Source organism: Lycium barbarum, chromosome 12 (assembly GCF_019175385.1).
Source record: "Lycium barbarum isolate Lr01 chromosome 12, ASM1917538v2, whole genome shotgun sequence".
Taxonomy (NCBI): domain Eukaryota; kingdom Viridiplantae; phylum Streptophyta; class Magnoliopsida; order Solanales; family Solanaceae; genus Lycium; species Lycium barbarum.
This window is the reverse complement of record NC_083348.1, coordinates 91272471-91300416: the sequence shown is the minus strand read 5'-3', so window position 1 is coordinate 91300416 and position 27946 is coordinate 91272471. Positions and strand designations below refer to the sequence as shown.

Below are 27946 nucleotides of genomic sequence, written 5' to 3'. Positions count from 1 at the left end.
CAAATTTTTTTACTACGCATTGTACATTTTAGTAGCTCTTGTATAGGATTTCTTTTGGGGCAGTACGTACCGACGGGTAATGAAGGATGGGGAAGTTTTTTTTTAAAAAAAAAAAAAATGAAGATGCATTGTATTATATCAAAATAGAGAAGAAAAGAAGGCAAAAACTTAAAAATGGGGAAGATAATATATATTCCTATTGCTGAAGAAGTTCACGAATGATCAGTTGGATGTTTGCAAGTGCTTCAACTAGCAGAAAACTCTGACATTAATGCTACTTCTGAGAATGTGGCTTTAATAATAGCCTCCTCTCAATAGCAGCTGCATTTATATGCAAATGAGCACACATCATTTGCAAATTAGTAAAATTTTGAATCTTCGCTCTGTATTTATAAATGGGAATATTTGTAGTCCTCCTCATGCTTTTAATTGCTAGCAATCTGCATATGCAAATTTACAACTTTGCCCTACTAACCTTTTTGTAAGTACTAGCTAGAGTACAAAAAATATCCTAAATTTCTGGCATAATTTAACCAGAGACAAAGAGATCATATATCTCCACATAAAGAAGAATTCCCCCAAATGAAGTCTAAAATCACAACAACATATTATACATTCATTCATTCATTGAGAAGAAGCTCTAATACTTTCTCTTCTGTCTTCTCATAAAGCACACTTTTTTCTTTCCAACTTAATAATCATCATAACTTATTGTCATTGCCTTTTCATCCAAGCAAACTCCTCTGAATCCTACCTTTTTCTAGTCCCTTTTTTGTCCCATACTTTTTTTTTCCTTCTTACCCTTTGCTCTGTCAATTTCAGTCCTTCTCCCCCAGATATCCCTCTGATTTCCTCTCCTTATCACCCTCCATGTGCCCCATCCCACCCCCCACCCCCTCTCCACCCACCCCCCTCCTCCCCACAACACTTCCAAAAAACTCTCTTTATAATTCTCTTATTCTCTCCATGTAACTCACTCTTCAGTCTTCATTCTTCACCTACCTAGCCTAATAGCCACATTCTTCACTTTTTATCTGTTTCTTTTGTCTACATCCCTTTGTTTTCTTCTTGTTTTTGTACTAGTAGTAGCTCTACCTATCATGGAACACCAACAACAACAAAACTATCTTCACCAACAACATATGACAAACAACAACATAGAAGATGGTGGCAGCAAAAATAACAACAACAGCAGCAGCAGTTTCATGTGCAGGCAAAGCAGTACTAGGTGGACACCAACAAGTGACCAGATAAGAATATTGAAGGATCTTTACTACAACAATGGAGTTAGGTCACCAACTGCTGAGCAGATTCAGAGGATCTCTGCTAAGTTGAGACAGTACGGAAAGATTGAAGGCAAGAATGTGTTTTATTGGTTTCAGAACCATAAAGCTCGTGAAAGGCAAAAGAAGAGGCTCATTGCTGCTGCCTCTGCCACTGATATCAATAATAATAATAATAATAATAATAATAATATCCCCATGCAAATGAGACCTGTTTGGAGATCTACTGCTGATGACCACAAGTATAACAACAACACTACTCATCCAGGTACTTAATTTATTGGTCATCAACATATTGTCAAAACCCAAAAAAAAAAGATTCTTACTTTTAGCATTATGATGAAGATTCACTCTCTTGTGTATTGGAAAATAAAACATACTACTTGGTATAAGATGTTAAAAGACATATATATAAGTTAAAGTCTTTGTAATAGTGTGGATGATTCTAAGGGCATGTTTCATAAGCAGGTGTTCACTGTCCATCAGCTTCTTCTCATGGTGTACTAGCAGTTGGGCAGAATGGCAACTATGGTTATGGAACTTTGGCTATGGAGAAGAGCTTTAGGGTAAGTTTGGTGCTTGTCAATAACTTAAACAGGAAAATAATTAACACCCCACCCCCACCCCAAAAGAAACCCCTTTAAACTAGTTTCAAGCTATGATGACAATCCACCAATCTTGGGGTAAATATTCTTTGTTGTTTATATTTACTCTTTTTTTCACCATGTTTCGTTCTTGTACACATGAAATGGAGAAAAAAATTTAAGGACATAGCTAGCCCCATAATCAAGACAACATTTTTCCCAGACTTGTCGGTTAATCCTCTATAAAAAAATTAAATACCCTTTTCTCTACTTCCTCTTTTCACCTTAAACCAACTCTAATAACACAAATGAAAAACATATTTCAAGTTTGGAGTAATACTTTCTTTTGGACACAAAAAAAACTAAAAGGAACAATTTTTTCGGATTTTCCACAATTCTGAGCTTATCATATGCAAAAAAAAAAAAAAAATCCTATTCTACATCCTTGAGTATTAAATTAGTAACTTTTAAATTAGTAAAAACAAGATCTTGGACTAGAATTCAAAATGTCTAATTGTTCTTCATGGTTCAAACAGGACTGTTCAATATCACCAGACGGATCAATGAGTCATCAAAATTTTACATGGGTTGGGGTTGATCCGTACATGACATCTTGTCCAGCAGCTTACCCTTTTCTTGAAAAGAAACATTATGAAGAAACCCCAGATGATGAGGAACAACTGAAGCAAGAAGAAGAAAATTACCAAAGAGCCTCTGCTTTAGAAACACTGCCACTATTTCCCATGCATGAAGAGAACATGATCTCTAGTTTCTGTAGCAGCTACACAGAATGCTACCACCGTACTTCAGATGATCATCACAATAACTTGGCTGCTCTTGAACTTAGTCTCAACTCTTTCATTGGCACATCTCCTAATTTCCCCTAAATTTAGGATCAGTATTTGGTTTCTTTAATTTAGTCTTATGTTAGTACTAGTACTAATTTGGTGTGCCTAGCTATGGACCATATGGTAATGTTAATTAATAGTATTAATCTTAGTTGGTACTTACTTTGTACTAATGTTGTTAATTAAAGTACGGAAAGTTTATTATGTGATTCCAAGTTCTCGGCACCAACTTGCAATTTTATGAGTTTTTGCTGTTACTATGGATGGAGGAATTTTAGTTTTGAGTTAGTACTTGCAGACAGTACGAAGGAAATACTGTACTGTTTGTACCTACACCTACGGCAATATAGGACCAACATGCCATGGGTTTCTAGCCTTTATGGTACCCTCATATTCTAAGCCTAAACATTAATTGAGACTGTGAATTCAAGATGATCAGGTAATAGAAGAATTTAATTTTTGTGCACTCGATCACAATGTAATTTTTTTTTTTTTTTTTTGCACCATCAAATAAAAGTAGTAACTTATAACATCAGGTAATTGTTTATGTTAAGCTTAATGTGAACTTAGGAAATAAAGTAAATAACCTATCATAGCATCTTAAATTAAAACAGCAGTTGAGTTTAAATTATCTACATGGTTGGTCTAAAGCAAATTACACTATCAGGTCATCCAGAGAATATTTATAGCCTACAGTAAATATTCTTCAAATGTGAGATTTATAATCTTGGAAACAAGACATGTTACATGTTATAACAAACAGAGTGAATTCCACTTTATCCCTCTAACATTTAAGGGTTGGGAAACGATACTCCCCTCACATATTGAATAGGAACGATAACCCCTCCCCCCCATCCAATATTTTCCGGTGAGAATAAATAATTAATTTCAAAAAAATAATAAAAAGTCACTAAACTAGCCATTGAAACGAGATTTAATCTTTGTTAAATCTTACCTATATTTTTCTCTATATGTCCAAGTTTTGAATCTTTCCTCTATATATATATTAACAATTAAAATTAAAATACAAAATTTGGTGGACTAGAAACCAAAGAGAAGATAATTCAATTGCTTATGTAAAATAGTGCTAAGTAGTAATTATTAAATTTATCAATATATCTTACGACAGGTAACAAGAGAAAGTTTCTTTTTATATTTTGGACGAATTCAAAATCACGACTAAAATCATATATGATATTATTTTGATTAAACGTAAGATACTAAATGAAAAAGAAAATAATTAAAATATCATAGTAAGAATAACAGAATGAGAAAAGGGTTAGAGAAGTGTGTGCGCGCGATCACTATGAATTAAATCTAAAGCTTAAATCAAATAATATTTAAAAACATTTAATTTGTTTCCTTTAATTTCACAGAAATATCGTTAATTTGAGTATATTATATTGAAAATTAGATGATACTTGACATTTTGTTATGATACAATGCACTCAAACAAGCGACATCACAATGTAACATAGATTAATGTCTTTTAATATCATCCGCTCGCGCGGGTACTAATACTAGGTTGTATTTAGATTGTTGAATAATTAAGATCTTGGCCCTCTAGTCCCCCAAACCAATAATAATAATAATAATGAACGAAATATAGCTTGAAATTTATTAATAGAATTTTTCAAGTAGTTGTTATACATTATTTTCAAAAGACTAGGTGAATGGGACAATAACAAGAGTTATATATTGTATTTAATTCTTGAAAGAAAGAGAAAAAAAGATCTTTATTAAAAACAAAAGATTCTCACTTGAAAATATTGGATAGGGAAGTTATCGTTCTCATTCAATATGTGAGGGGGGTATCTTTTCCCAACCCTTAAATGTTAGGGGGATAAAGTGGGATTCACTCTAACAAATAATAGTAAAATTTCGATACACAAATGATCTATACAAAACGTAAAAAATCTTTATATTATCCGGATATAAAAGTTAAACTCATACACGCTCGAGCCAGGCCACGAACACTGGGTTGTGTTTAAAAAATAATAGTAATAAATTATTGCTGAACGGCTGAATACCTTTTGCCATTAATCTTTGCAGCATTGTTGATTTTGTTTCTTAATTCTCCTCAATTTCTTGTCACTTGTATCAGCTTTTTCTTGTTAATTTTGGTAGTCCGTGGAGGGAAATGTTAATATATACTATTCTAATCCCTAGGTACTTAACAATTACCCTAATTACTGGTACTCTCAACAGTAAGTATCAAGTAGCTGATTGCACCAAATTGGATTTGGTCATCCATAATTTTAAGGAGGAAGAGGAGAATAGGACAGAATGAATCTAACTTGAAGAAAATCTCGGAGAAGAATTTTTTATGATAGCGGATAATTAAATCACTCAATATCAGAAGAAGCAATATATGTGCAACTATTGGTTATCACATATACCATACGGAGCATAACTTATAGAATTGTCTTATTAAGTCTACATATTTGTTGCTCTTAGAATTTGGTCAACAAAGTGTCAATATCATTGAAGTAATCATCTTATGCGTGCCTTGAATATGTCTGTTTTACATCTCTCTCATATGGAATACCAGATTGTGGTATTCTTTTCTGAAATAACTTTTGGTATTTTTATTGTTATAGTAGTAGTCAATAATCTATAGTAGGGTTTTGATGTTGGCCTTGGCTGGATGACCATTGACCATTTTACTTAAAAGTGAATTCTCCTTCCCCTTTTAACTAATGGAAAAAGAGTTTAAGTACGCATTGACGATAAAAAAAAAATGTATTTATATTGATTCGGTAATTACAATTAGATTCTTTGTTGTTTATTAATTAGTACCTGGTAAAAATGGTACATAACTTGCTATACAACAAATTAAAATTCACTATTAATATAAAAAATCTTTACACTGCCAATGTGTATAACTTAAATCCATAGGGAAAAATATTATACTAAGAAAGAAAAATAAAGAGGTAAACAAGCACAAACCACGTTAGAAAAGAATTAGGATTGTGTTTAAAATGGACGTTCACGAGACTTTGAAATGACGTTTCCAAACTTTAGGTTACCAATAGTTGCCTTGCCTTTCCCTTTCCTAGAAGATTTTGCAACATGCCAATGATGCCATGATGTTTACTAATCGAACAAATCGTACTACTTTATCATTTCATTTGGTTTCATTTTATATGACATATTTTACATTCTATAAAGATAAAACACATTTTCTATATTTAAAACTTCATATTATCTTGTCCTTAATTTAAAGAATTGCGTTACAAGATGTAATAAGGAGTACTATAAGGGATCATTTGGTTTGAAGTACAAGAAAATTATTTCTCCGTATATAATTGTGAATATTATACCTATACAACATTTGGTTTGAAATACAACAAAATTATTTCTCCGTATATAATTGTGATATATTATACTTGTACAGCATTTGGTTGTTATTATATAAAAGCTGCATGACAATTAACATATAGTTCTCTGAAATTTAATACTGAGAACAAAAAAGAAGCACACGACCTCCCATACACACTGCGTGAATAAGGCGCGAGAGGCTAGCTATCAATTTAGTATTTCTTGTTGTTTTTCGTGCTACGGTCACCCAGCATTCACGTGAACACGTGCCAGGAATAGGATGAAGATGTATAGAGGGGGACGAAGCACCCAACTGCGCCCCTCCCCACTGGTTAAACAAGTTTGCGTTTTGATTTGTAGGTTTCAACAATGATTCTTTCGCATGTTCACCCATGGAAACCTAGTTACGAATCTCCTTCCTCTAAAATAAGGTACAGTGGATTTGTCATGACATTGCAGACAGCGAATCGTGCATGTCGTCGTATCCGAACAGTTCACGAGCCATCAATTGGTAGGAGTGGATAGTGTGGACAAAGGGCAAGATGTAACCAACACGAGCTGATGACTCATGCTTATTAGGAGTTCCTCGTTAAAGACCAATAATTACAATGACCTACCGCTATCGTGATGAAATCTCAAAGATTATCTGAGCCTATCGGAATAGTTAAACAGTCGGTGTAGCGGGTGTACAACCCTGAACATCTAAGAGCATCACAGATATGCTGTTGCATCAAAACTTGAACTTATCATCTTATATACGATGCCATCACCTCTTTCATTTGGGATCGATTTAGGCCCAGAAGCTCATACCCAAATGACGAGGAGATAGTACGGTAAACTCGGCCAAAATATGAGACCCGAAGGACCCGGCGCGCACAATCCTATCCTATTCGAGTTCGAGTTTACCCTGCACTTCGGACAACCGTCCGTAGCATCATAAGGAGGACCCATGACCAGGCCGTTTATCTTATTCATAACAATACGCATTAAATATGCTAAATAGAATATGGATAAGAGTATCTAAAAACAAATACTCCCTCCGTCCCATAATAAATGTCGCTTTAGCCAAATAAATTTGTCTCATAGTAAGTGTCATCTTAGGAAATCAAGACATAAATTGATTAGTTTTTTTCAACTCTACTTTTAAACAGAAACTGATAAGTTAAAGTAACATCTAAATGATGATTGGAAAAGCTATATAGTAACTTGATATTGTTGGATTCCCAATGTCAAAAGGATCACTACTTGTGCATGCTCTAATTAAGAGAAAAAAGTAATTTATTTTTATTATATAGAGGTAATTTAGTAAATTTCACATTGCATTATTGATTTTTTTTAATATGCGTGTTTTTAGTTAAGATGACACTTATTATGGAACGAAGGAACTATGTTCTTATATTAAGCAGTTCAAACAGAGTAACTACTTATACCATTAACATTACATGATTATAATTTATCACATAATAACTTTTATATTATTATTCATTGATTTTGTGCCAAAAAGCAAGAGAATTTTATTATTTATTTTTTGGTTCGACCACAGACAAGGGCGGGCGCGTGGAAGCAGTGATCTCCAAGGATTTTTTTTACAGGCGACAGACATACCAATGGGGTCCCCCACCCTGGGGCGGTGCCTAGCTGTGAAATCCTAAGTGCTAATGAGGCTATAGAGTAAAAAGGTCGTCAGTGACAGTGAGTGAATTAGTCAGGGCTGGCTCCTTGATATCCAATCTCATCCAATCCAAATAGTACACTTTATAAAAGATTTTCCAATGATCATGATTTAATAAGACTGCTCTTTTTTATCGTGAACTGCAATGGCAAAATGATGAGCTTTTAGAAAATTTGTGATTTTGAGTGACTCCTCGGTCCTGCCCCCAATAGAATGCGGCCGTTATTTTGGAGCAGAAAGAAAAATATAGAGTGACTAGTAGTATATTTTTTGAGGTTTGAACCCCCTAGTAGTATATTTTTTTCATCGTAAATATCATCAGAAAATTCTTTGCATGTCTCTTCATACACACATGCTCCTTTTCACTCTCTAATAGCTCTGTGTTTTCCAATGCCAGCAGCCTCCACAGCTATTCTTCCCTTTATTTTCTATAGGAAATAGTTTATGGGAAAAAGAAAATTCAATTGGAGTGTGACTACTGAAATTCGAAATGTTGCAGTACCATACAATAAAGGGTAATCTGAATTATATATCCCCTTGACAACTGAACCGATAACGTGTGATCGGATAATGCAAGTGTTCTGCTCTACATTACGTATGTAAAGGCAAAGTCCTTTATTCCCCTAGAAACTGATCTTATACAATATCTATAATTTGATATATCCCTTCTAACAGTGAAGTTTTCCTTTCAGAGGTAAATAGGATCAGGCAATAAAGTTACCACTTAAAAATGCAAAGGCAATGTCTAAAGTTTGATCTGTTAAAAGAATAGATAAATAATTGCGATCTCTCAACAAGAAACTGAATTTTGGATCCTAGCTGTTTAGTGGCCTCCGCCATTCGGAAGAACCCATCAAGTTCTCAGACCATACGTGTGAAGAAAAAAAAAATCATTTTCCACTAACTTCATATATCTTGAATCCGTCTTTTACCAATTATTACTTATATATTTCCTTCCAGTTGCAATAAAAGAAAAATATCCTCCCACGCTATTTTTCTATCTACTCTATTACTCTAACCTTGTTTTATTTATCTTTTATTTTATTTTTTTATTTTAGCAATTAGATGAAATTACCCATAAACTCAATCCCACGCAAGCTTCCGACCCGAAAAATGGAGATAATTATGACAGGGAGTCATGAAGAAGCAAGTCACCAGACTCAGAAAGAAAAACAGACAAAGCTATCTAACTGACATGTGGGCCACTGACGTCGATGGTCCAGGCCAGTTATGGTGATGGGCACACATAACACTTCATTCACATTGTAGTGAATTTTCTTCCATCTCCCTTGGCCCCCACTGCCTTCAAAAGCTTTTTTTCTCACTCAATAATTATGAAGCCAGTCCCAATCACAAAGATTTTGGTGGGATGCTTTCCCATATATGGTTTGACAAGTTTCTCATGCTTTACTGGTTTTGATGACCCTCATTCCCTTTGGAGCGCTGTCCTCTTGAACTTCTACTGAGCATGTGTTTGGAGAAAATAATGGACAATGCTTCTATTTCTAGTTCATGGATACTTGGAGATTTAGTTGTGGATCCAGTATGATCTTTAGAACTTGTTGAATCCACTTGTACGTAATGTCCTTTACAAGTAAGATGAGGCAAGAACCAGCATCAGTTTTCACTTGCTAACATACTTGTAATTTGGCCAGATTTCAGTTTCGTTCACTTATTGTTTCAATTTCACCTCTGCTATACTTCATCAAGTATGGAGCTACCAACTCTAAGCCAATCAATAACCGTCTTGAAATAATTCAAACTCACTAACATGGTCGGTCAATTTCCACACAAAGAAATTGACCTAACAAGAAATATTCATCCTAAGAAATCAGCATCAGAACATTTCTGCAGGTGCTGCATGCATATCCAGACACAGCAGGATGAATCGAGACTTACTAGGAAGCGGAGCACCCAAAAGTGCAATCTCATTAATCATATGAGAGCACTCAAAAGTGTTAAAAGCTCCATTCATGACAAAACACTATGTGGTCTTCAAACAATCAAACAAAGTTTCATGATAAATCATTAAATAATAGGACTATACAACCATAGTTCTCAGCTTGACCAATCCTTCGACCTCCCAACTACTGATTTTTCTTGTAGCCGACACTGCAATTACGTTAGACAGAACATCAATACAGTGCAGAAGTCAATGATATCAACTAGGATATATTTTCGACAAGCTATTTTCGTATTTATGCTATTACAGAACCATTACACCATGCAGCATTCATAAGGGGACTTTTATTCTCTACGTTGCACCATTCGGCAAAAAAGGGAGGTATCTTATTACACTATGCTGCATTCATAAGGGTCCTTTTATTCTCGAAGTTGCATCATTCGGCAAAAAAGAGAGGTATCTTTATCTTTCACGAGCCTGCCTTGGGGAGAGAAAGATAAGGTCGAGCTTTCAACGAACTATTGTCATTATGGTACTATGATAGAACCAGGATATTATGCAGCATTCACAAGCGGACTTGTAAGCAAAAGAAAGGAAGAAAATGGAGACGTTAGCTCTCTGACATTTGAACTACTGCAGTGCTTGTTAATGTTCTAAACACATAGTATCTTGCCAGTTCCTGAACTAATTGCATATAGAATTTCTTTTTGGATGACTGTGGCCCGGTTTAGCTTGTATGTAGCTCGATATTCCACCGGTTAATTCTGTGCAGTGCCCACCAAGACTTTACCTTGACATTCCACCAGTTAACACCTCCGGTGCCAACCAAGACTTAGGCAGATGTAAGGAAATCACCTAGTGTTTTTTGCAGCTGGTGCGATTTGAAACTGACTTATGACCCTTCTCCCACTTCATTGATCACTAGGTTACAACCTTGGATAATAGTACATAGACATATTATAGCTAAGTGCTCAAGAACAAACTACCAAAAGCTGTCCTACCTTCTATGGAATCTAGACTCCCCAATTTGCTTTATAAACTACAGATTTCAATGACATAGGCTTGGTTAGATGAGCCAAGGGTTCTACCCTTATCCAGATAAAGTAAACATGATCAGGCTAAAGTATCGCTCAAACTCAAGAACTTATCTGAAACACCTAAAGACTTTACCATTTGCCCTGTCAGGCTAATAACTGGGGCAAGTGTTCTTAAAAGAGTTCATTTTCTTTCGCCAGTTCTAACAACCATTTATTCACTACCTCACAGGCTCACACAAGGTACGGGTAAGGTCTGCATACACTCTACCCTCCCAAACCCCACTTGTGGGACCACACTGGTATGATGTTGTTGTTGTTGTATTATACAACCATTTCATTCAACAACTATGGACATCAAAATATCCGTATAGGCTGCAATAGCATGTTTCAGAGAATGACGGGGTTAGAAAAGAGATAGAAAGAGGGATCCTGACAAAAATAGATCACCACAATGATGAACTTATGACTACTACTTAGAGCAGAGGTATCATCCATAATTGTCGCCAATATATAGCGCTGAACAATTTCTTGTCAAGCAAGTTGGTTCATATTTTGGGGGTATGGTTATGGCTCAAAGCATTTCGCATATATTTTCAGAGCACCACCTAATGCTATAAACACAACTGAGAGCAAAACCTGTCAACTCCACGCCACTGTAAAGAAGACCAAAATAGAGGAATGGATGATCAGACAACGTCTTTAAGCAGTAAGAACCAGTGGCATCACTATATGGCAGAGTCTCAACATAAAACAATTGACAGCGTGCAACAACTAACTTGTGGAAAACTACACAGAAAAGAAATTTTGAGCTCCACATAAAGAACATTTGAGTACCTGATCGTCAGTGTTCTACTTCAGAAAGCACTGTGAGGAGCATGCATTATGATCTGTCAAAACCTTAACATCATGCAGACAATGCTCAGGAGGCACAATCCAACTGGTTTTGGTGGCCTTGTTCTATCACTTCCCAACTCATGGACAACAGAATGAACTTCCTCTAGTTTCTTCCCACAAAAGATGCCAGTTTTGACAAGTCTGGGATCCAAAATGAAAGCTCAGAAGAGCCGGTCACAAACATTAAGCTTCCTGGAGCCCACTTGATCATAGGTGGTTCAGTATCTGTACTCATCCAACTGGCTACCTAAGAGTGCAAATAGAAGAATTAGATTAGTCAATACAAGCAAAATTAATGAACATACAAAGATCTCTTCTAACTAAGACGCTTCACTGCTTCTGTATGGAAGCAACTGCTTGAAAGCTTTTTAAACTTTTCCAACTCTAAATTTAAGTGATACATTCACCCTTTCACTATTAGCTATGAATATCCACTTATTTTCACATCATGTTTGCTCTCTCAAGCTATTTATCACTGATAATTAACAAGTGATTCAACTTTAAAATTTATTCTAACATATTGGTCATCCCACTCTCGCGAGTGTGGCATGATACCAAGAGAAGTGAACTTACTAATTGTTAGCTGGAAACACAAACAGACAAGAGAAGCAATAGAGAAGTGAGCGGGTGAGGAAAGGAGACAGTGCTCGACTGATCCAAAAACTAGCAAAAATAAAAAACTGGTCCATAAGCATTCTATTTCCTTCTCAACTGCTTTTCTTAGTTACAACTAAAGTTTCCTGCAAGAGAATACCACCATTAACCTCCTCTAAGATTACAGATCGTGAGTCTCCCTCAGAAATAATTAAATTATAGCTAGCTATACACTTCTTATCGCATGCAAATATAAATCTTTTGGTAGTAGCAGAACAAGGTTATGTTCATACTTCTTTGCCACTCCGGACACTCCAAGCATAGACACTACCGTCACCTGATCCTGCAAAATAATTCAAAGCAACATGTTATATTTCGAATTTTACCTTCTCTTTCTTTTGGGAGATAAATGGCATAAACAAATAAATTTGCTTGAAAAAAACAACTCTATAATTATAAAACTCTTAACATGACCTCATTTCATTAGGATATGCATCTGAGGATAAAGTAAAGAAAAACAAAATGAGTCTAATTGGCTATAGACAAACTGACCTTATTCATCTAAAGCATTTATGGGACAAAAGAATCTGATATCCATATACCCTTCTGCGTTTGGATTCTGCCCTAACTCATTGGTGTCAGATTAAGCAGCTTCACGAGTTCACAGATTATAATCTATCAAGTGATTCTTGCTGTAGACTACTTACCCAACCAAAAGACTAGTTGCTAACTAAAGCAATAAATGAATAAGCTTCCTTCTTTCTCCTCCTTCCTCTCTTAAGTTGAATGAAGTTCTTCTAGAAAAATTTAACTAATTTCCCAGTTGAGGCCTAAGATCATCTCAGACTAACTACTGCGCACAAAATTTTCGTTATTTTTAGTGCACCACTTGGATTAAAGGTACTTTCTGTGAATGTACTTGTGAAGAGACTCACTAATGTACTAACATAGTTCAAAAGATACAAGATAAAGGTGATCTTAATTTAATGCAGGAAAAAAGGAGGAAATTTTAAGCAAATTATATGCTCTGCCGGTAAGAACTCATTACATGCAAGTCAACAAGCATTCACAGTTTTGTCAATCAATCAACTAAGCCTCAATCACAAATCTGTTGGTGCATGCTACACTTATCCCTCCCAATAGTTTTATCTCCTATATGGACCCTTTGTTTTTGTTATATTCTGCTCTTAGCTAAGTTTGAAGTGGTTCTCAGAGATTTTAGGTCTTTTGAGACAATTACCTTTCATGTGACTTTAGGTCTACCAAATGTACTATTATCACCTTCAATCATCACATTGTTACGCTTAGGACTACTGCATTTGAGGTCTACATATACTATACTTGAGGTCTATGGAGAACATGACAACCATTTTAAGTGATTTTTTCTTATTATATCCTGTGCGTGCTACGTGCTCCCTCTGTTGAATAAGATCACTCCTAAAATTATCCATCTTTCATGAAAAATGTTGAATTATGCGTCCATCTCATCAAAAAAAAAAAAAAACAGTTGAGGGAATACTTCTATTTATATATTTTAGTCATGCAACACTCACTCTTTTTCTTTGGTCTAACATTCAGGAAAAAATTCTTAATGATTGGCAATGAGACTTGAACACAAAACCTCTTTCTGCTCTTGTCCATGTTGGCTTACGGGACAACCTCATCTAAAAGCTTAAACCATTGGAAAGAGGACACTTATATTTATTATTTTATTAAGTCTGCAACACACAATGTTAACTCTTATTATAGGAGATCTCCAGATATCAACCAAGCAGTCAGCCAAATTCAAGCAATATTCTCCATTTACGCAACCCCAGCCATGCGAACCCACCACTTACAAACAGAACGTCACCCTATAGAAGCAAAGCTTATTATCAGGACCCAACAGTAGTACACAAAATTGCATTCCCGCTAATAGAAGAATGGCCGATACACCAAATATTTGGAAAGTTCAAAGAGCCAGAGAAGTGTTAGATTACGAGAGCCCAGCATGAGTATCATGACAAAACTATTACCTGATATAACAAACATTCCTTCTGGACTAAAAGATGCCTCCAGCGTTGAACTACTTGGAACAGGCTGTACATTATACGTTGATAACTGCACGAAGTATCAGAGTAAATGCACAGCTTATTTAGTCACAACACTATTGAACAAATCCAAATGCTTTTGGAACTTAAGGATGGAATCAACTCACAAGTGTGCCACGGAACGAATCAAGCACATGAATATGCCCATCCATAGTTGTCAAAAGCACAAGTCTCCCATCATTACTGAACTTAACGGTGTTAGCATCAGATACATGTCCACCAACAGAGAAAATTTCAAAAGGTCCCTTCAAAGAGTTAACTTTCGACAAATTAATGAAAGCTAAAGATGCAATTGACAAATATTACGCATATCAAACCAGTAATTCATTTTCATGTATCAAATGCAAAACCTTCTCATAATAGCGTGTGTCAAACATCCTTATATATCCTCCAAAGGCAATAGCAAATACAAGGCCTTGCTCATCATAAGCAGTAGCTGGTCTTCCTTGCACTCGAAGAAGGCCCTAAGAACAGTAAACTTATCCATTAATCAGATAAATGAAGAAAACATTTGGTATGGATAAATAATGTCAATAAGGTCTTTACCTGGCATTTCTCAGCTCTTTGATCCCAAAGTAGAACAGTTCGATCAAGCGAGCCAGAGATGAAATACTCTTTTCTAGAGCATAAGCTAAGAGAAACGACTCTGCAAGACAAATACAGACTTCATACTGAGGAATGATATTCATTGAAAGTCAGATAAAAGTTGATACTGTTTAGAACTGTGCCTGTCACGATGACCCTTGAAATACCGCAAGTACTTGTTGTCATGCAATGAAAGAAGTCGCAGAGATTCTGAAACAGTCCATCAGACAAATTAGTAAGTCACTTGTTCTGCTTTGCAACTATTATGCACAGGAATTTATCATCTTAAAATAAGGTGCATACCATCCCACCCATTCTTGGAGGAGTATATCACAGTCGTAGGATGAGAAGTGAAGCTAACCAGATCGACCCCGTACTTTTTGCTATTAATAGTCTTCAAACATCTGCAGTGACGGATAAATTACATAGCATCTCCAACAACATTGGAAGAAGGAGACAGCAAGATGACCTTTAAAAAGAAAACATATCCAACAAAAAAGAAGACAGAAGAAGAGAATTTTGTCCCCCTTTTTTATAACAATAAGTTCCTATGAGAAGCCACCCTGGTTATTTAACTTATAATTATAAAATGTATAAGTTAATTTTTATGAGCCCGGACAATCTAACACGTGATGAATAAGAAGGCAATAAGGATCTTAGCTCATATCTGTAAATAGTAAAAAGAGGATGACTTCAATCCCCAAATGGAAATGATTAATAGATGTGAAAGGAATTTAAATGGGTGCTGGGTGCAGCAGCATAACATTTTTTGACAACCAATACGCCATTTTATTCAAATTTGCTCTTTTTGGGCAGGGAAGGAATATAAAAATACATTGTAAATTGAGCTCTTGAAAGAGAAAACTTTTAACTTTTCTAATGTATCACTTATTCAGAGACTAAAAGAACTGTAGCACATCCTACCAAAAGAACCAAGGAACAATGATACAGAAAGTATGAACGTTTAAGTATATATACTGCCAGCAAAGATGCTTACGTTGCATTTGCAACATCATATAGACGTATGGACTCATCATCACTGGCCGTCACCAGATAATTTGATGTCTTATGGAAATCCATCGAACTGATTCTACCACTCTGCATGTAGGCAAAATCTATGTCACTATTAATTGCTTACACAACCTAGACACATTAGTGAAGAGGAACAGCAGCTGTTTTAACAAACAGAATTTTCTCAGTCACGGATCCAACAAAAAGGAGATAATAAATTTGTAGGCAGCTGTAAATACGTCATAAGATTCTAACTAGAAAAAGTTGCAAGTTGGTGACACCATAGCTCTTGATAGTTCATAAAACCGTTATTCTACCTCTCTAAATGCAATGTATTGACCAGAATATACGTTAATTAACAAATGATCAAATGACTAAAATATTCTGTTAGGCCTCATTCTATTTGTCATATAAGAAAAAATAATCCCTGGCACAATTCTAAATTATTAGTACAATGATCGGTTTTCAGTATAGAACTTTGTATTACTAATACAACTCTAAATTGGTAATACAGTATTTAGTTTCTGGAATAAATTCTACGTATAGCTAGCATTTACACAATTTATATGGGAACACACACGACAATCTTATATTACAATCATTGCATAACTTGTCCATGAACCAAACGACCCTCAATGTAAGAATTGAAAGGCCCTTACAATCATTGCATGCCTATGTATATTCTCTTTTTTCAGGAAATGGAGCGAGTAAGAGAAGGTTGTTGTTCACAACCAAATTCTTGAACTACTTTAACAGCCACAAATGCAAAACTTCAAATTAGAAGGTGTATACTGCTGTTATGTTTCACATATTTCTTGTTCTTAGTCTCTACTACTGCTTGTTGGCTCTTCTGCTTTAGTCTTTCTTGCTATCCTGATGTTGCTTCTGCTTTACTTGAGCCGAGGGTCTATCAGAAACAGCCTCTCTACCTCCCAAGGTAGGGGTAAGGTCTGCGTACACTCTACCCTCCCCAGACCCCATTTGTGGTATTACATTGGGTATGTTGTTGTTGTATACTGCTGTTATGTATTAGTACTCATTACGATATGTAATAAGGGGGAATGTAAAATTTTTGTCGTCCTCACAATACCCCTTAATCCTATAGGGCTGCTCCACGTGGCTTCTTTTTCTCTACATCCTTTGCACTTGGGCCTTGTATGAAAACAAAATACTCGTGGATCTCATATGTACTTTAACTGAATAGCAATCGAGTTTCCACTTGTGCCTTCTATGAAAATAAATACTCTTGTATACAACAACAACAACAACAACAACCCAGTGAAATCCCACAACGTGGGGTCTGGGGAGGGTAGAGTGTACGCAGACCTTACTCCTACCAAGGTAGGATGGCTGTTTCCGAGAGACCCTCGACTCAATAAAAACATAAAAAGAGGTCAGATACGGCTAAGAGATTCAAAGCGATATGGAAATGAAGTAACGCAAGCGACACAGATAACATAGAATAATCAAAGCACAGGAAATAACAGATAATAGCATAATAGCATAAATTAGAGCACAAGAAATTATACTACGATAATGTGACTATTAATAAGGCAGGGTAATGAGACTATCTACTAGCCTTCTACCCTAATATGGGTCCTCCAAACCCTCCTATCTAAGGTCATGTCCTCGGTAAGCTGTAACTGCGCCATGTCGTGTCTAATTACCTCTCCCCAATACTTCTTTGGCCTACCCCTACCTCGTCTGAAACCATCCATGGCCAACCTCTCACACCTCCGCACTGGGGCATCCGTGTCTCTCCTCTTCACATGCCCAAACCATCTCAATCTCGCTTCTCGCATCTTGTCTTCCACCGAGGCCACTCCCACCTTGTCCCGAATATCCTCATTCCTAATCCTGTCACTCCTGGTGTGGCCACACATCCATCTCAACATTCTCATCTCAAAATAAATACTCTTGTATGATATGAAATTTTTTATTTTTAAAATGTTTTACAGGAAAATAGATAGATGAATTTCTTTATTTATTTATTTTGTGTGTGTTCGGTACATAAGCAAAAAAATATTATCCTTGAAAACATTTGTATATAATCTAGACAAGTACCGTGGCTGGTTGGGGTGGTGGGGTTGGGGGCTATAGGGTGGGTGAAGATGAGGTGTATCGGAGGCGGGTAGGATATCATGAACATAAAATGCCACTTCTGGAACTTGATTTTCCTATTTTCAAGAAAAGTCATTTTCCTCATTTTTAAGAAACTTATTTTTCTGGAAAAATGATTTTCAAAAATTTTAACCAACCAAACATGAGAAAATTAAAAAACATTTTCTGAAAAACGTTTTGCTCCATAGCGCACACAAATTTTATTTGTTTTAAACCTCCAAAATTTTGTATTTGTTAATTCTCCTCATAAATAATTTGTTCTTTAAAAATTATTCAATTATTTGACTAAGAAACTTTAATAATTATTAAGACTTACCAACAAGATAAATAATTAACATGACGCTAAATTAAATTAATTATGCAATAAACAAATGTGACATAAGTTATATTTTTTAATTAATTTTACTGTTTTTGGATCATGAGTTTGGGCACGGGCCTCATGCAACTAGTCAAAATCATAAATGATGATAACACAACTGCTTTAAACTAAAATTTAGCTTAGATAAGAGGACTTTCCCAATTTAAAGGTGAAGCAGCTATTGGGCTAGGGTTGTCCTATTGGATTTAGCAGTTACATAACAAATAATGCAACCATATCGTCTTTAAAGTAATCAACGAGCACCAGTATGAACAATAATACAAAGTTAGGGACACAATATTTTTTTTCAGCTTTTAAAAAATCAGTATGAATAGTGAAACAAAGAATTGTGCAAAATAGCAAAACTAACATAGTCGCGAAATGTCATGCCGACTTCCATGCTTTGTAGGATTTCTTCAGTGGTTTCTAGTGAGACCTTGTCTTCTCTCTCAGATTGTCCACCTGAGAATTAATTAACATAGTTAACAAAACAACAGAATTAACTGAAAGAGAAGTCAATTTGCTTCACAAATTCTACTGTACCTGCCATGGTGACTACCGAGTTGTGGATTCTTTTTGTATTGACGGAAGTTTACAATTGACAACTCGACCGGGGAGATGTCGGGCTTTTCTCTAGGATAACTCCCGACCCGTTAGAATTGGGCCGTTCGGACCATTTGATCTCAAATTTTATTGAACCAACTCCGTATTAAAGCCAAAAATTGCCCAGATTGGACTGATCTTTAAATTTTGGGATAATTTCAGAGATGTTTGGCTTTGTTTCACTCACGTGTCTTGTGGTTTACGATATTATGCTTGACTCTCTTATTTTTATTTTTTTGTAACAGTTGATTTAACTTATTAATGTAAAAAATTATGATATGATTAGGTTGCCCTTTTTAATGTACTATTCATTTTTAAAACTTTTTAAAAACTCCTTTAGAATCATTCTTTTTCCATCTTCCATAAAACTTATTTTGTTTAAAATGGTCTTATTATTCATACTCTTCGTGGTAAAATCGCTCATAAGAGTGTCAGCAATTACGATAATATTTAAAACGGAAAAGGGCCAAAATTATCCCTGAACTTTGGAAAATAGTTCATTCATACCCTTCGTTATACTTTGGGGCTATTAATGCCCTTACCGTTACAGTTTGGAACAAACATGCCCTTGTGTTTAACGGAGTGCCACGTGTCAAACTCGCAGTGGCCAACCCATTAAACCCTTATATTTCATTCGGGTCAATTAAAATGTGGATCCCAAACCCGTAAATAATATATCAAACCAAATAACTCTAAATCAAACCCAACTCTCTCTCTCTCTACACAAAGAAAACGCCGACACCTCTTTCTACCCAAAATCGCCGCCCACCTCTCTCTTTACAGTAAAACTAACTTCATCTATGTCGTGAATTCTGTGATTCCAAACCAGTAAAAATACGAAAAAATGATCAACACTTGAATGAAACAACAAACTAAAAATCTGCACAAATAATTCAACAATAACACTTACCTTAGGTTTAGGACACTTATAGAATTTCCTACCAGGATTTAAAGGTGTTTTCGAAATGAAACAACGAGCAATTTCACCACAGTGACAGTACTTCGTTGAATTGCAACTAATTTCGGACATTGTAAGTCTTCAATTCATTGAAAAGCAAAACCCCATATTTCAAAACACTAACATGCAAAAAAATCAGACCTAACAATCCACAACAAACCTTGAAACAAAATTAAAAATTTGTGACATCAAGACACCAAATTTCATCTTCTTTTAGATTTCAGACATGAAGAAACCTTTCTGCTTTAGTTTGGTTAAATTAGCTCTGGTAGCAACATGAGTTGATTGGAACTCCTAATACACTGGTTTTAAATAAGCGTCAGAGTTCATGCATCTCCGTACTAAAAACTATAATTTTCTTTTGTTCTCTGTACCAAATAACACTAATTTCGTACCAAATAACACTAATTTCGGACATGGATAAAGAACAAAAACTGAAAATAGAAAAGTAGAATAGTATAATAACAACAGTAGTAAATAATATTTGATGATGAAAAAAGAATATATTTTGATGATGAAATCGGAACCCATTATTCAATGAAAATATAACACATAAAAAACCAATAAAAGAACTTAAAAGCAAAAAAGGGACGATGATGAAAATAGTACCTTCAACTCACAGAAATCACGACATAGATGAAGTTAGTTTTACTGTAGATAGAGAGGTAGGTAGCGATTTTGGGTAGAAAGAGGTGTCGGCGTTTTCTTTGTAGAGAGAGAGAGAGAGTTGAGTTTGATTTAGGGTTATTTGGTTTGATATATTATTTACGGGTTTGGGATCCACATTTTAATTGACCCGAATGAAATATAAGGGTTTAATGGATTGGCCACTGTGAGTTTGACACGTGGCACTCTGTTAAACACAAGGGCATATTTGTTCCAAACTGTAACGCTAAGGGCATTAATAGCCCAAAAGTATAACGAAGGGTATGAATAAACTATTTCCAAAGTTCAGGGGTAATTTTGGCCCTTTTCTGTATTTAAAATATAAAAATGTTAGTTTAATAAGACTTTAATCACTGAATGGGAAAAGAAGATGATTAAATTAGGACAAAGTGTATGTTAATTTGTTTGCATTCCAACTAATAGGAAAAGGGTTTTGAGTTATTCAACATTTGATATTAAACTCTCCATCTTCAGTAAAAATTAGACAAATAAATTAATTTCCTGTATCGCAGAGATCTTGACAAATAATGAACTCCGAATGTTATATGTCTTGTACTAATTCGATCTTCTTATCATGTTTAATTTTTTTCTTAAATATTTTGTCTTTGTAGTTGGCTAATTATCTTCACGAGTTTAGCAGAAGGTTTAATGGGTGATGGAATATTACTTTAGAGGAAGATGAAATGGAATTTGTTTAAAAAAGATTTTACAAAATAAATTAAATAAAAGGATATATTAAGAAAGGGCAACTTAGTCAGATCATAATTTTTTACATTAATAATTAATAAGTTAAATGAACTGTTACAAAAAAAATTAAAATAAGGGAGGCAAGCGTTCGTAAACCACAAGGAAGGTGAGTGAAATGAAGCCAAACCTGAGGGGAGTTCTTTGAAATTATCCCTTAATTTTTTATTCCTCAAATAGGTGAACTTTAATTTTTATCCCTGCTTCTCATTTAATGAAAATTTGCGGGCCAAAGTATCCTTATTTGCTGGGTGTATAAAATCAGAGATTTTGGTTCGAACCCCAGCAGAGTGAAAACCTAATAATTTCACATGCCATGATATTGTAGCAAATTATGTCTATTCAGAGTAAAGTTATGCTTAAGGCTCTTAAGGCATAACTTTACCCTGATAGGCATAACTTGCTATGAAACCTTGCGTTGCGTTTTTTTTTTTTTTTAAACTCTACTGGATACTACAGAAGCTATGCCTAGCTTTTGCCCCAATAGGCATAATTTGCTACGAAATCATGGCTTGCAATTTTTTTTTAATACTCTGCTGGAGTTCGAACCAAGAATCTCAAGGATATTTTCGGCCACTTAAAGTGTCGAAGGGAAAAAAATTAAAGACCAGCAATTTGAGGGGTAAAAATTAAAACCACCCCCGAAATAGGACATTTGTGCGAATTGCCCAGTTATTTTTAATTTAAGTGGTTGAGTGAGTGGACACTTATTTAGGTTAATTCCTCCTAAGTTGGGAAAAGAACACCAATGCCCATTACACACAAAATAATTACCCTTCCATGCTCTCCTTATTTTCATACCCACCCCCAAAACTATTTATCCTTTGTACCTATTGTAGCTTTTATAGGTAATGATCCCTTTTTTCTTATTTTCTTTTTTATTTCTCTACTTCTCATCTTCTTCTTTTTTTCTCGCTTTTTTCTTCCTTTTTGTTCATTTATTCCCCCCCCCCCCCCCCCCCCCCCCCAAATCATACTATTTTTTATTTTCATTTTCACCATAATCTGATTTCATATTTAATTCTAGCTAGTTTCTTTTCATTTTCTTTTCAATCTTTTTTTTTTTATTCCTTTATTTTATTTTTATTTCTTTATTTCTTGTCTCTCTTTTAATTTCATTTTATTTATTTATTTATTTATTTATTTTCTTTTATCTCCATAATCTAATTTCATTCACCTATTTTACTATTTCTGTTTATTCTTCTTTAATTTATGGTGATTTCACAATCTACTTCTATTATCATTTGGCTTTTTTTTTTTTTATATCAATAAACAGGATAAATAAACAGGATAACTGATATATTATGTTTTTTACTTTTTTCTCAAAAATAATTTTTTCTAGCATATAGAGTATATCAAATCAGTAGCAGTTGAAGTATACTGTTGCAATATACTATGATACCAGCTTGGCGGTTCATTCCTTCAAGAAAAACACTCGATCCTCTATGATACCAGCTTGATATATCATATACTAATGGGGTATCATATAAGACTGATTTATCCCTTCAAGAAAAACACAACTCAATCATCTATGATACCACATGTTATATATCATATACTGAAAGTGTATCATAAAAGACTAATTCATTCTTTCAAAAAAATACTACTCGGTCCTCTATGATACCCACATGGTATATTATATACTGACATGGTATCATAGGACTGACTGTTTGTTCTATTAAGAAAAATACCTAGTCCTCTATGATACCAACCTGAAATATATCATATACTGATAGGGTATCATAGATGACAGATTCATTCCAACACTGCTCAGCCTTCTATGATGCCTACATAGTATATATCATATACTGATAGAGTATCATACATGAAGGATTCATTTCTTCAAGAAAAACACTTCTCAATCCTCTATGATACCCACATGATATATATCATATACTATATACTGACAAGGTATCGTAGAGGATTGGTTTATATCCTTCAAGAAAAACACACCTCAATCCTCTATGATACCCACATAGTATATCTCATATACTGACAGGGTATCATGAATGACTGGCCCACATGATATATCATATGCTCGCGAGATATCATAGATGATTGATTCGTTCCCTAAAAAAAAGAGCTCAATCGTATATAATACCCACACGGTATATATCATATACTGACAGAGTATCATAAAGACTGGTTCATTCCTTAAAAGTAAAAATAAAAATAAATAAAAACAAAAACACTTTTCAATCCTTTATGATACTCACATGGTATATATTATATACTAACAGCGTGTCACGCTGAACTAATTCATTCCTTAAAAAAACCCATTAGTCCTCTATGATACTAACATGATATGTATCATATATTGACATGGTATCATAGAGAACAAGTTCAACAACACAACAACAACATGCCCAGTATAATCCCACCAAGTGGGGTCTGGGGAGGGTAGAGTGTACGCAGACCTTACCTCAACATTCGTTCAAAAAAAATTATAAAAGAAAAATACAAAAAAAATATTTAATTTAATATTTAGTTTTTATATCATTTAAAGCAAATTTTAATTTTGAGAAAAAACTAAAAAAGGTAGGTTCATATTTAAATAAAAGTTTTGTTTTCATTTGTAAAAGAATTACTTTCATAAAAATATGCTTTCTATTAATTAAAATCTTAATAAATTAGTGACTTTAGTATTTTCTTAATTACTTCTTGTTGTGGTCTAGTTATTTAGTTTTTCTATGTTTTATTAGTTTAAAAATAATTAGCTAATATTCTTATATTTAAAAAGAAAAGAAAAAACAAATGAAAAAATGAAAAAAGATAAAAGAGAAAACAATGAAGAAAAAAAAATAGTACTCACGAGTAAAAGATAAAGGATAAAGACAAAGTTGTGGCTTTATCCTTACCTCACTGCATAAAGACAAAGCTCATGTTTATGATAATAATAATAATATTAAAAAAAAAAGTGTGCATGGATGTGCGGGTATTAATTTAGGTAAAAATAGGATATCTTGCTCTCTTACAATTTAAATAGAAAAAAATAATTTTTTCCAAATCTCTTATGTGTTTTTTTTCAGATCTCTTATATGTAAAAAAAAATGAAGATTTCTTGTAAAAGATCATAAAACTAAATAAATTTTATAAAGGATCAAAAATCCAATTCTCCCATTAATTTAGTGCCGAATAGGTCTTCGTGTAATTAGTTTTAGATGGGTAATTATTTTGGTGTTTATGGGTAGTTTGTGTAGCTTTAATCGGGTAATTTGCAGGATTGGATTGACCTTCGCTGGGGGTGGTATTTAATTTTGGCCCTCAAATCAGTGGTCTTTAATTTTTGCCCGTTCGCTAAAAGCTTCTTAGTTTCGGGTTTGAATCCCCTGCTCAGTCAAAAAATTTAAAAAAATTTGTAAGGCATAAGTTGGGATTCGCAGGGCATAAGTTGGACCTCAACTTCCAACTAATGCCTAAGGCATAAGTTGAATTTCAAACTCTGCTTTAAGGCTAAAAAATAAAAAATAATAATAATTTGTTGCAATTTTGCAAACCTCTCACTTAAGGCTTAACTTTATTTTGGGTAAAAGTTTGTCTTAAGGCAAACTTATGCCTTGTATTTTTTTTTTTGGACTGAGCATGGATTCGAACCCAGGACCTCTAAGTGTTAAACGAAGGATAAATATTAAAGACCACCAATTTTGAGGGACAAAAATTAAAGACCACCCCAAAAGAAGGGCAATCCGCGCGAAAAAAAAAAAAAAGGGTATGAAATTAGATGTTAATAGTTTAGACACTAGACATAAATTTGAATCTTAGCCACTAACAAATATTTACATGCTTAGTAAGAGTATTTCACCGTCTTTTTAAATTAATCATCTTGTGGTTAACGTAGATTTTTACTTGTTAGTTGAATTTCAAGTAATAAGATTTTATAAATATTTTTTAAAATTATTGATTGATAGAACTTAAACACATCACATATTTGATCACAAGAAGAATTACATATTTATATATGTATGGTAAATTACAGTTTTATTTCGTAAGAATTGATCGTACAGATTCGTATTATTTTTTACAAGTTTAATCCACAGGAAAAGAAAGTCATGCTGGATCTCGGATGGCTTTAAAAATAAAAAGGCAAAGAAGAAAGAACAAAATGATACCTAGATTTCGCTCTGCTGTATCTTTCCATTACACAACAATTTACAATCTATGTCTCAAGACTCAAATCAAGCCTCCAACTTTTAAATACAAACCCCCAAAAAATGGTGAAAAGAAAAAAAGAAAAAGAAAAAAAAGTGGTCCCTAATTGATACAGTAATAACAATACTAATCTTTTTCACATAACTGACACAGGAAAGATAACCTCGGAGGAGTTACCGTCGGCACCGTCATCATGGGTGGCGGACTTTTTAATGAACTCTATACAATCAGCAACAGCTTCACTATGATGATGTTCATGTGAATAATAAGACCTATGTGAAGAAATAGGTGATGAATTAGATCGTTGTTCTTGTTGTGTGGCCTTGGACATAGCAGATAACATGATTAATCGGAAAACAGCTTGTCGGAATCGATCCAGCAATGATATTTGGTTACTTTTTCGGGTGCAGTTGTTGCCTCTGAGTTTTGGCATGCAAAATGGGTTCTTCATTCTTCTTGATCTTCTTCCTTCTGATTTCTCCATCAAAATGAGTTATAATGATCAAGGCTTTTTTTGGATGGTCTAAGGTTTTCTTCTTGTGTATATATTAATGTGTGGGAATCTATTAGCAAAGTTCCAAGCACATGCTGTTTAATATATAGTACGAAGAAAGATTGATGGGCTGGTATAATTTTAACTATTCGAGTTTATTTTGCGTATTCAATTAATTTTATGGAATATATGATAGTTCTCACCAGCACAAATAAAACTTGGATATATAAGAAGAAATCATTTAAGAGCCTGTTTGGATGGATTTAAAAAAAGTAACTTATAAGCTCCTTTAGATAAGTTAAGTCAAACGGGTCCAATTAATTTTTTAAGCTTATTTTAAGCATAAAATGACTTTAAGCTGGCCAGTCAAATACTAAAAAAAAATTAAAAATAGCTTATAGGCAACTTAAAGCCAATCCAAACGGGCTTTAAGTGTTTTTACCTTCGTTGAAAGTTGGGAATCTCGATTTATTTTATTGACCACTTGGCCATATTATTGAGAGGAGCATTTTAAATTAAAGATGAAAAAAGAAAAGGAGAATCTTTCTTTTGTGGTCTTAAAATATTGTTAAGGCAAATATTTGAAAGTTTGGCAAATGGGCAAGTGCCGCATCATTATGAAGAAAACGATGATTGCTTAGTTTAAAAAGATAGTGTGAATATGAAATTGGGGTTAACATGATTGTTCCGTTTTTTACTTTTCCAAGACATGATTGTTCAATTAATTAGTGGCAGTACCTCATTTGCCCAATTTGTACTTTGCACTTTGCTTCACGACAAAGTTGCATAATCATTAAGGCGCAGCCACCAAGTGAAATAACTGCTCAAACTTTTATTAACGCAAAGGCAATAATCTAAAAGATTTTTCTTCAATTTCACGATGGCACAAAATGGTAAATTTATACTAAATCAAGTAATGTAATCACGTGAATTAAAAATTCAAGTGAAAATTTATAGTATTACTTAATAGTAGTTAAGGAAAAAATGTATATACATAAAAAACACGTATCTTGTATTTTTTAGTTTAGTATCTACACTCAATTTGAATAAGTATTTACCTCACAAAATTAAATTAAAATGAAGAAAGAGATCAGTTAGAGCTTTTTAAATACATATTAATTAAGGAATCATTACGTGGCGTGATAGACCTACAAATTCTTTTTGGAAAAGGAAGGTAGAAAGACAAATTTTAATTTTCATAAACGTGACAAAAATCACAAAAATATTAAATGGTAGTGTATGCATTGTCACATAAAGTAGACGTTATTTCCTTCATTACTTCTATCACAAATTGAAATACTGCAATTGATACTTAGATAGTACCGTTTATTAACCTTATCAAAAGAGTATAGTTAATGTACTAACAATATAAATTAAAACACATCCAATAGATACTTATGTTTTTCAGGTCATCAACTCATGTGTAGTGTCGACACTGCTAATGAATTGTTTAATTATATTTATACTCTTACATAAAAAACGTAAATAGAACAATTTTATATGATTATTTGCGGGCAAAAAGAACTGGTTATGAAAAATTATACGAAAGGGCCACTATTAAGGCTGAAAATCTTGCTGGAAATGCTGTGAACCACATTGAAGTCAACACTCAAAGCCACTGGCTACTCCAGAAATCTAGCAACTTAAACTTTAAATTGTGTAGAATTTATTAACGAAATGACAACTAATTAAACTACTCGTCCCCTCACTCATTGACTAATTAAAATTTTCCAACTCAACTTTTTCATGGTATTAAAAAATTGAGACAAGAATGGGAGCTAATAAAATCCTCGTCTTGTGTGGAAGAGTTTCACATGTATACATGTGAGACTAGTTTGATAGGAGAATGGTCGCAGTCTTTTCTTATAAACGAAAATAAATATTCATGCGTTTACCATTACGTCCATATTCAATTCAATATAACCGACTTACCGACCATATAACACTATTCCCTTGGTTTTTGTTCCATCCCATCACTAATCGACATTCAATGTTCTTCCACCATTCTCTTACGTATACCAAGATGGTGACG

At 34.1% G+C, this 27946-nt stretch overlaps 2 protein-coding genes across 4 annotated transcripts; one reads left to right on the top strand and one right to left on the bottom strand.

Moving 5' to 3' along the window:
* Positions 1 to 1001: 1001 nt before the first annotated feature.
* Positions 1002 to 3463, top strand: LOC132623268 (protein WUSCHEL). The gene is made up of 3 exons (XM_060338002.1): positions 1002 to 1551; positions 1752 to 1849; positions 2404 to 3463. The coding sequence occupies exons 1-3, from the start codon at positions 1101 to 1103 to the stop codon at positions 2752 to 2754; spliced, it is 900 nt and encodes a 299-aa protein (XP_060193985.1). The 5' UTR covers positions 1002 to 1100; the 3' UTR covers positions 2755 to 3463.
* A 6140-nt stretch (positions 3464 to 9603) lies between these two features.
* LOC132621919 (protein ANTHESIS POMOTING FACTOR 1-like) lies at positions 9604 to 19103 on the bottom strand. Of its 3 annotated transcripts, none has more exons than XM_060336395.1 (12): positions 18845 to 19103; positions 18672 to 18763; positions 15809 to 15909; positions 15115 to 15215; positions 14955 to 15021; positions 14773 to 14872; positions 14577 to 14690; positions 14334 to 14471; positions 14152 to 14236; positions 12430 to 12479; positions 11483 to 11789; positions 9604 to 9820 (listed from the first exon to the last, which is right to left on the bottom strand). In XM_060336395.1, the coding sequence occupies exons 1-11, from the start codon at positions 18849 to 18851 to the stop codon at positions 11646 to 11648; spliced, it is 999 nt and encodes a 332-aa protein (XP_060192378.1). In that variant the 5' UTR covers positions 18852 to 19103; the 3' UTR covers positions 9604 to 9820; positions 11483 to 11645. The 3 variants fall into 3 exon arrangements, with proteins under 3 accessions (XP_060192378.1, XP_060192380.1, XP_060192379.1); XM_060336396.1 differs by lacking the exon at positions 9604 to 9820 and adding an exon at positions 9882 to 11301; XM_060336397.1 differs by lacking the exons at positions 18672 to 18763; positions 18845 to 19103 and adding an exon at positions 16482 to 16609.
* Between the last annotated feature and the right edge of the window lie 8843 nt (positions 19104 to 27946).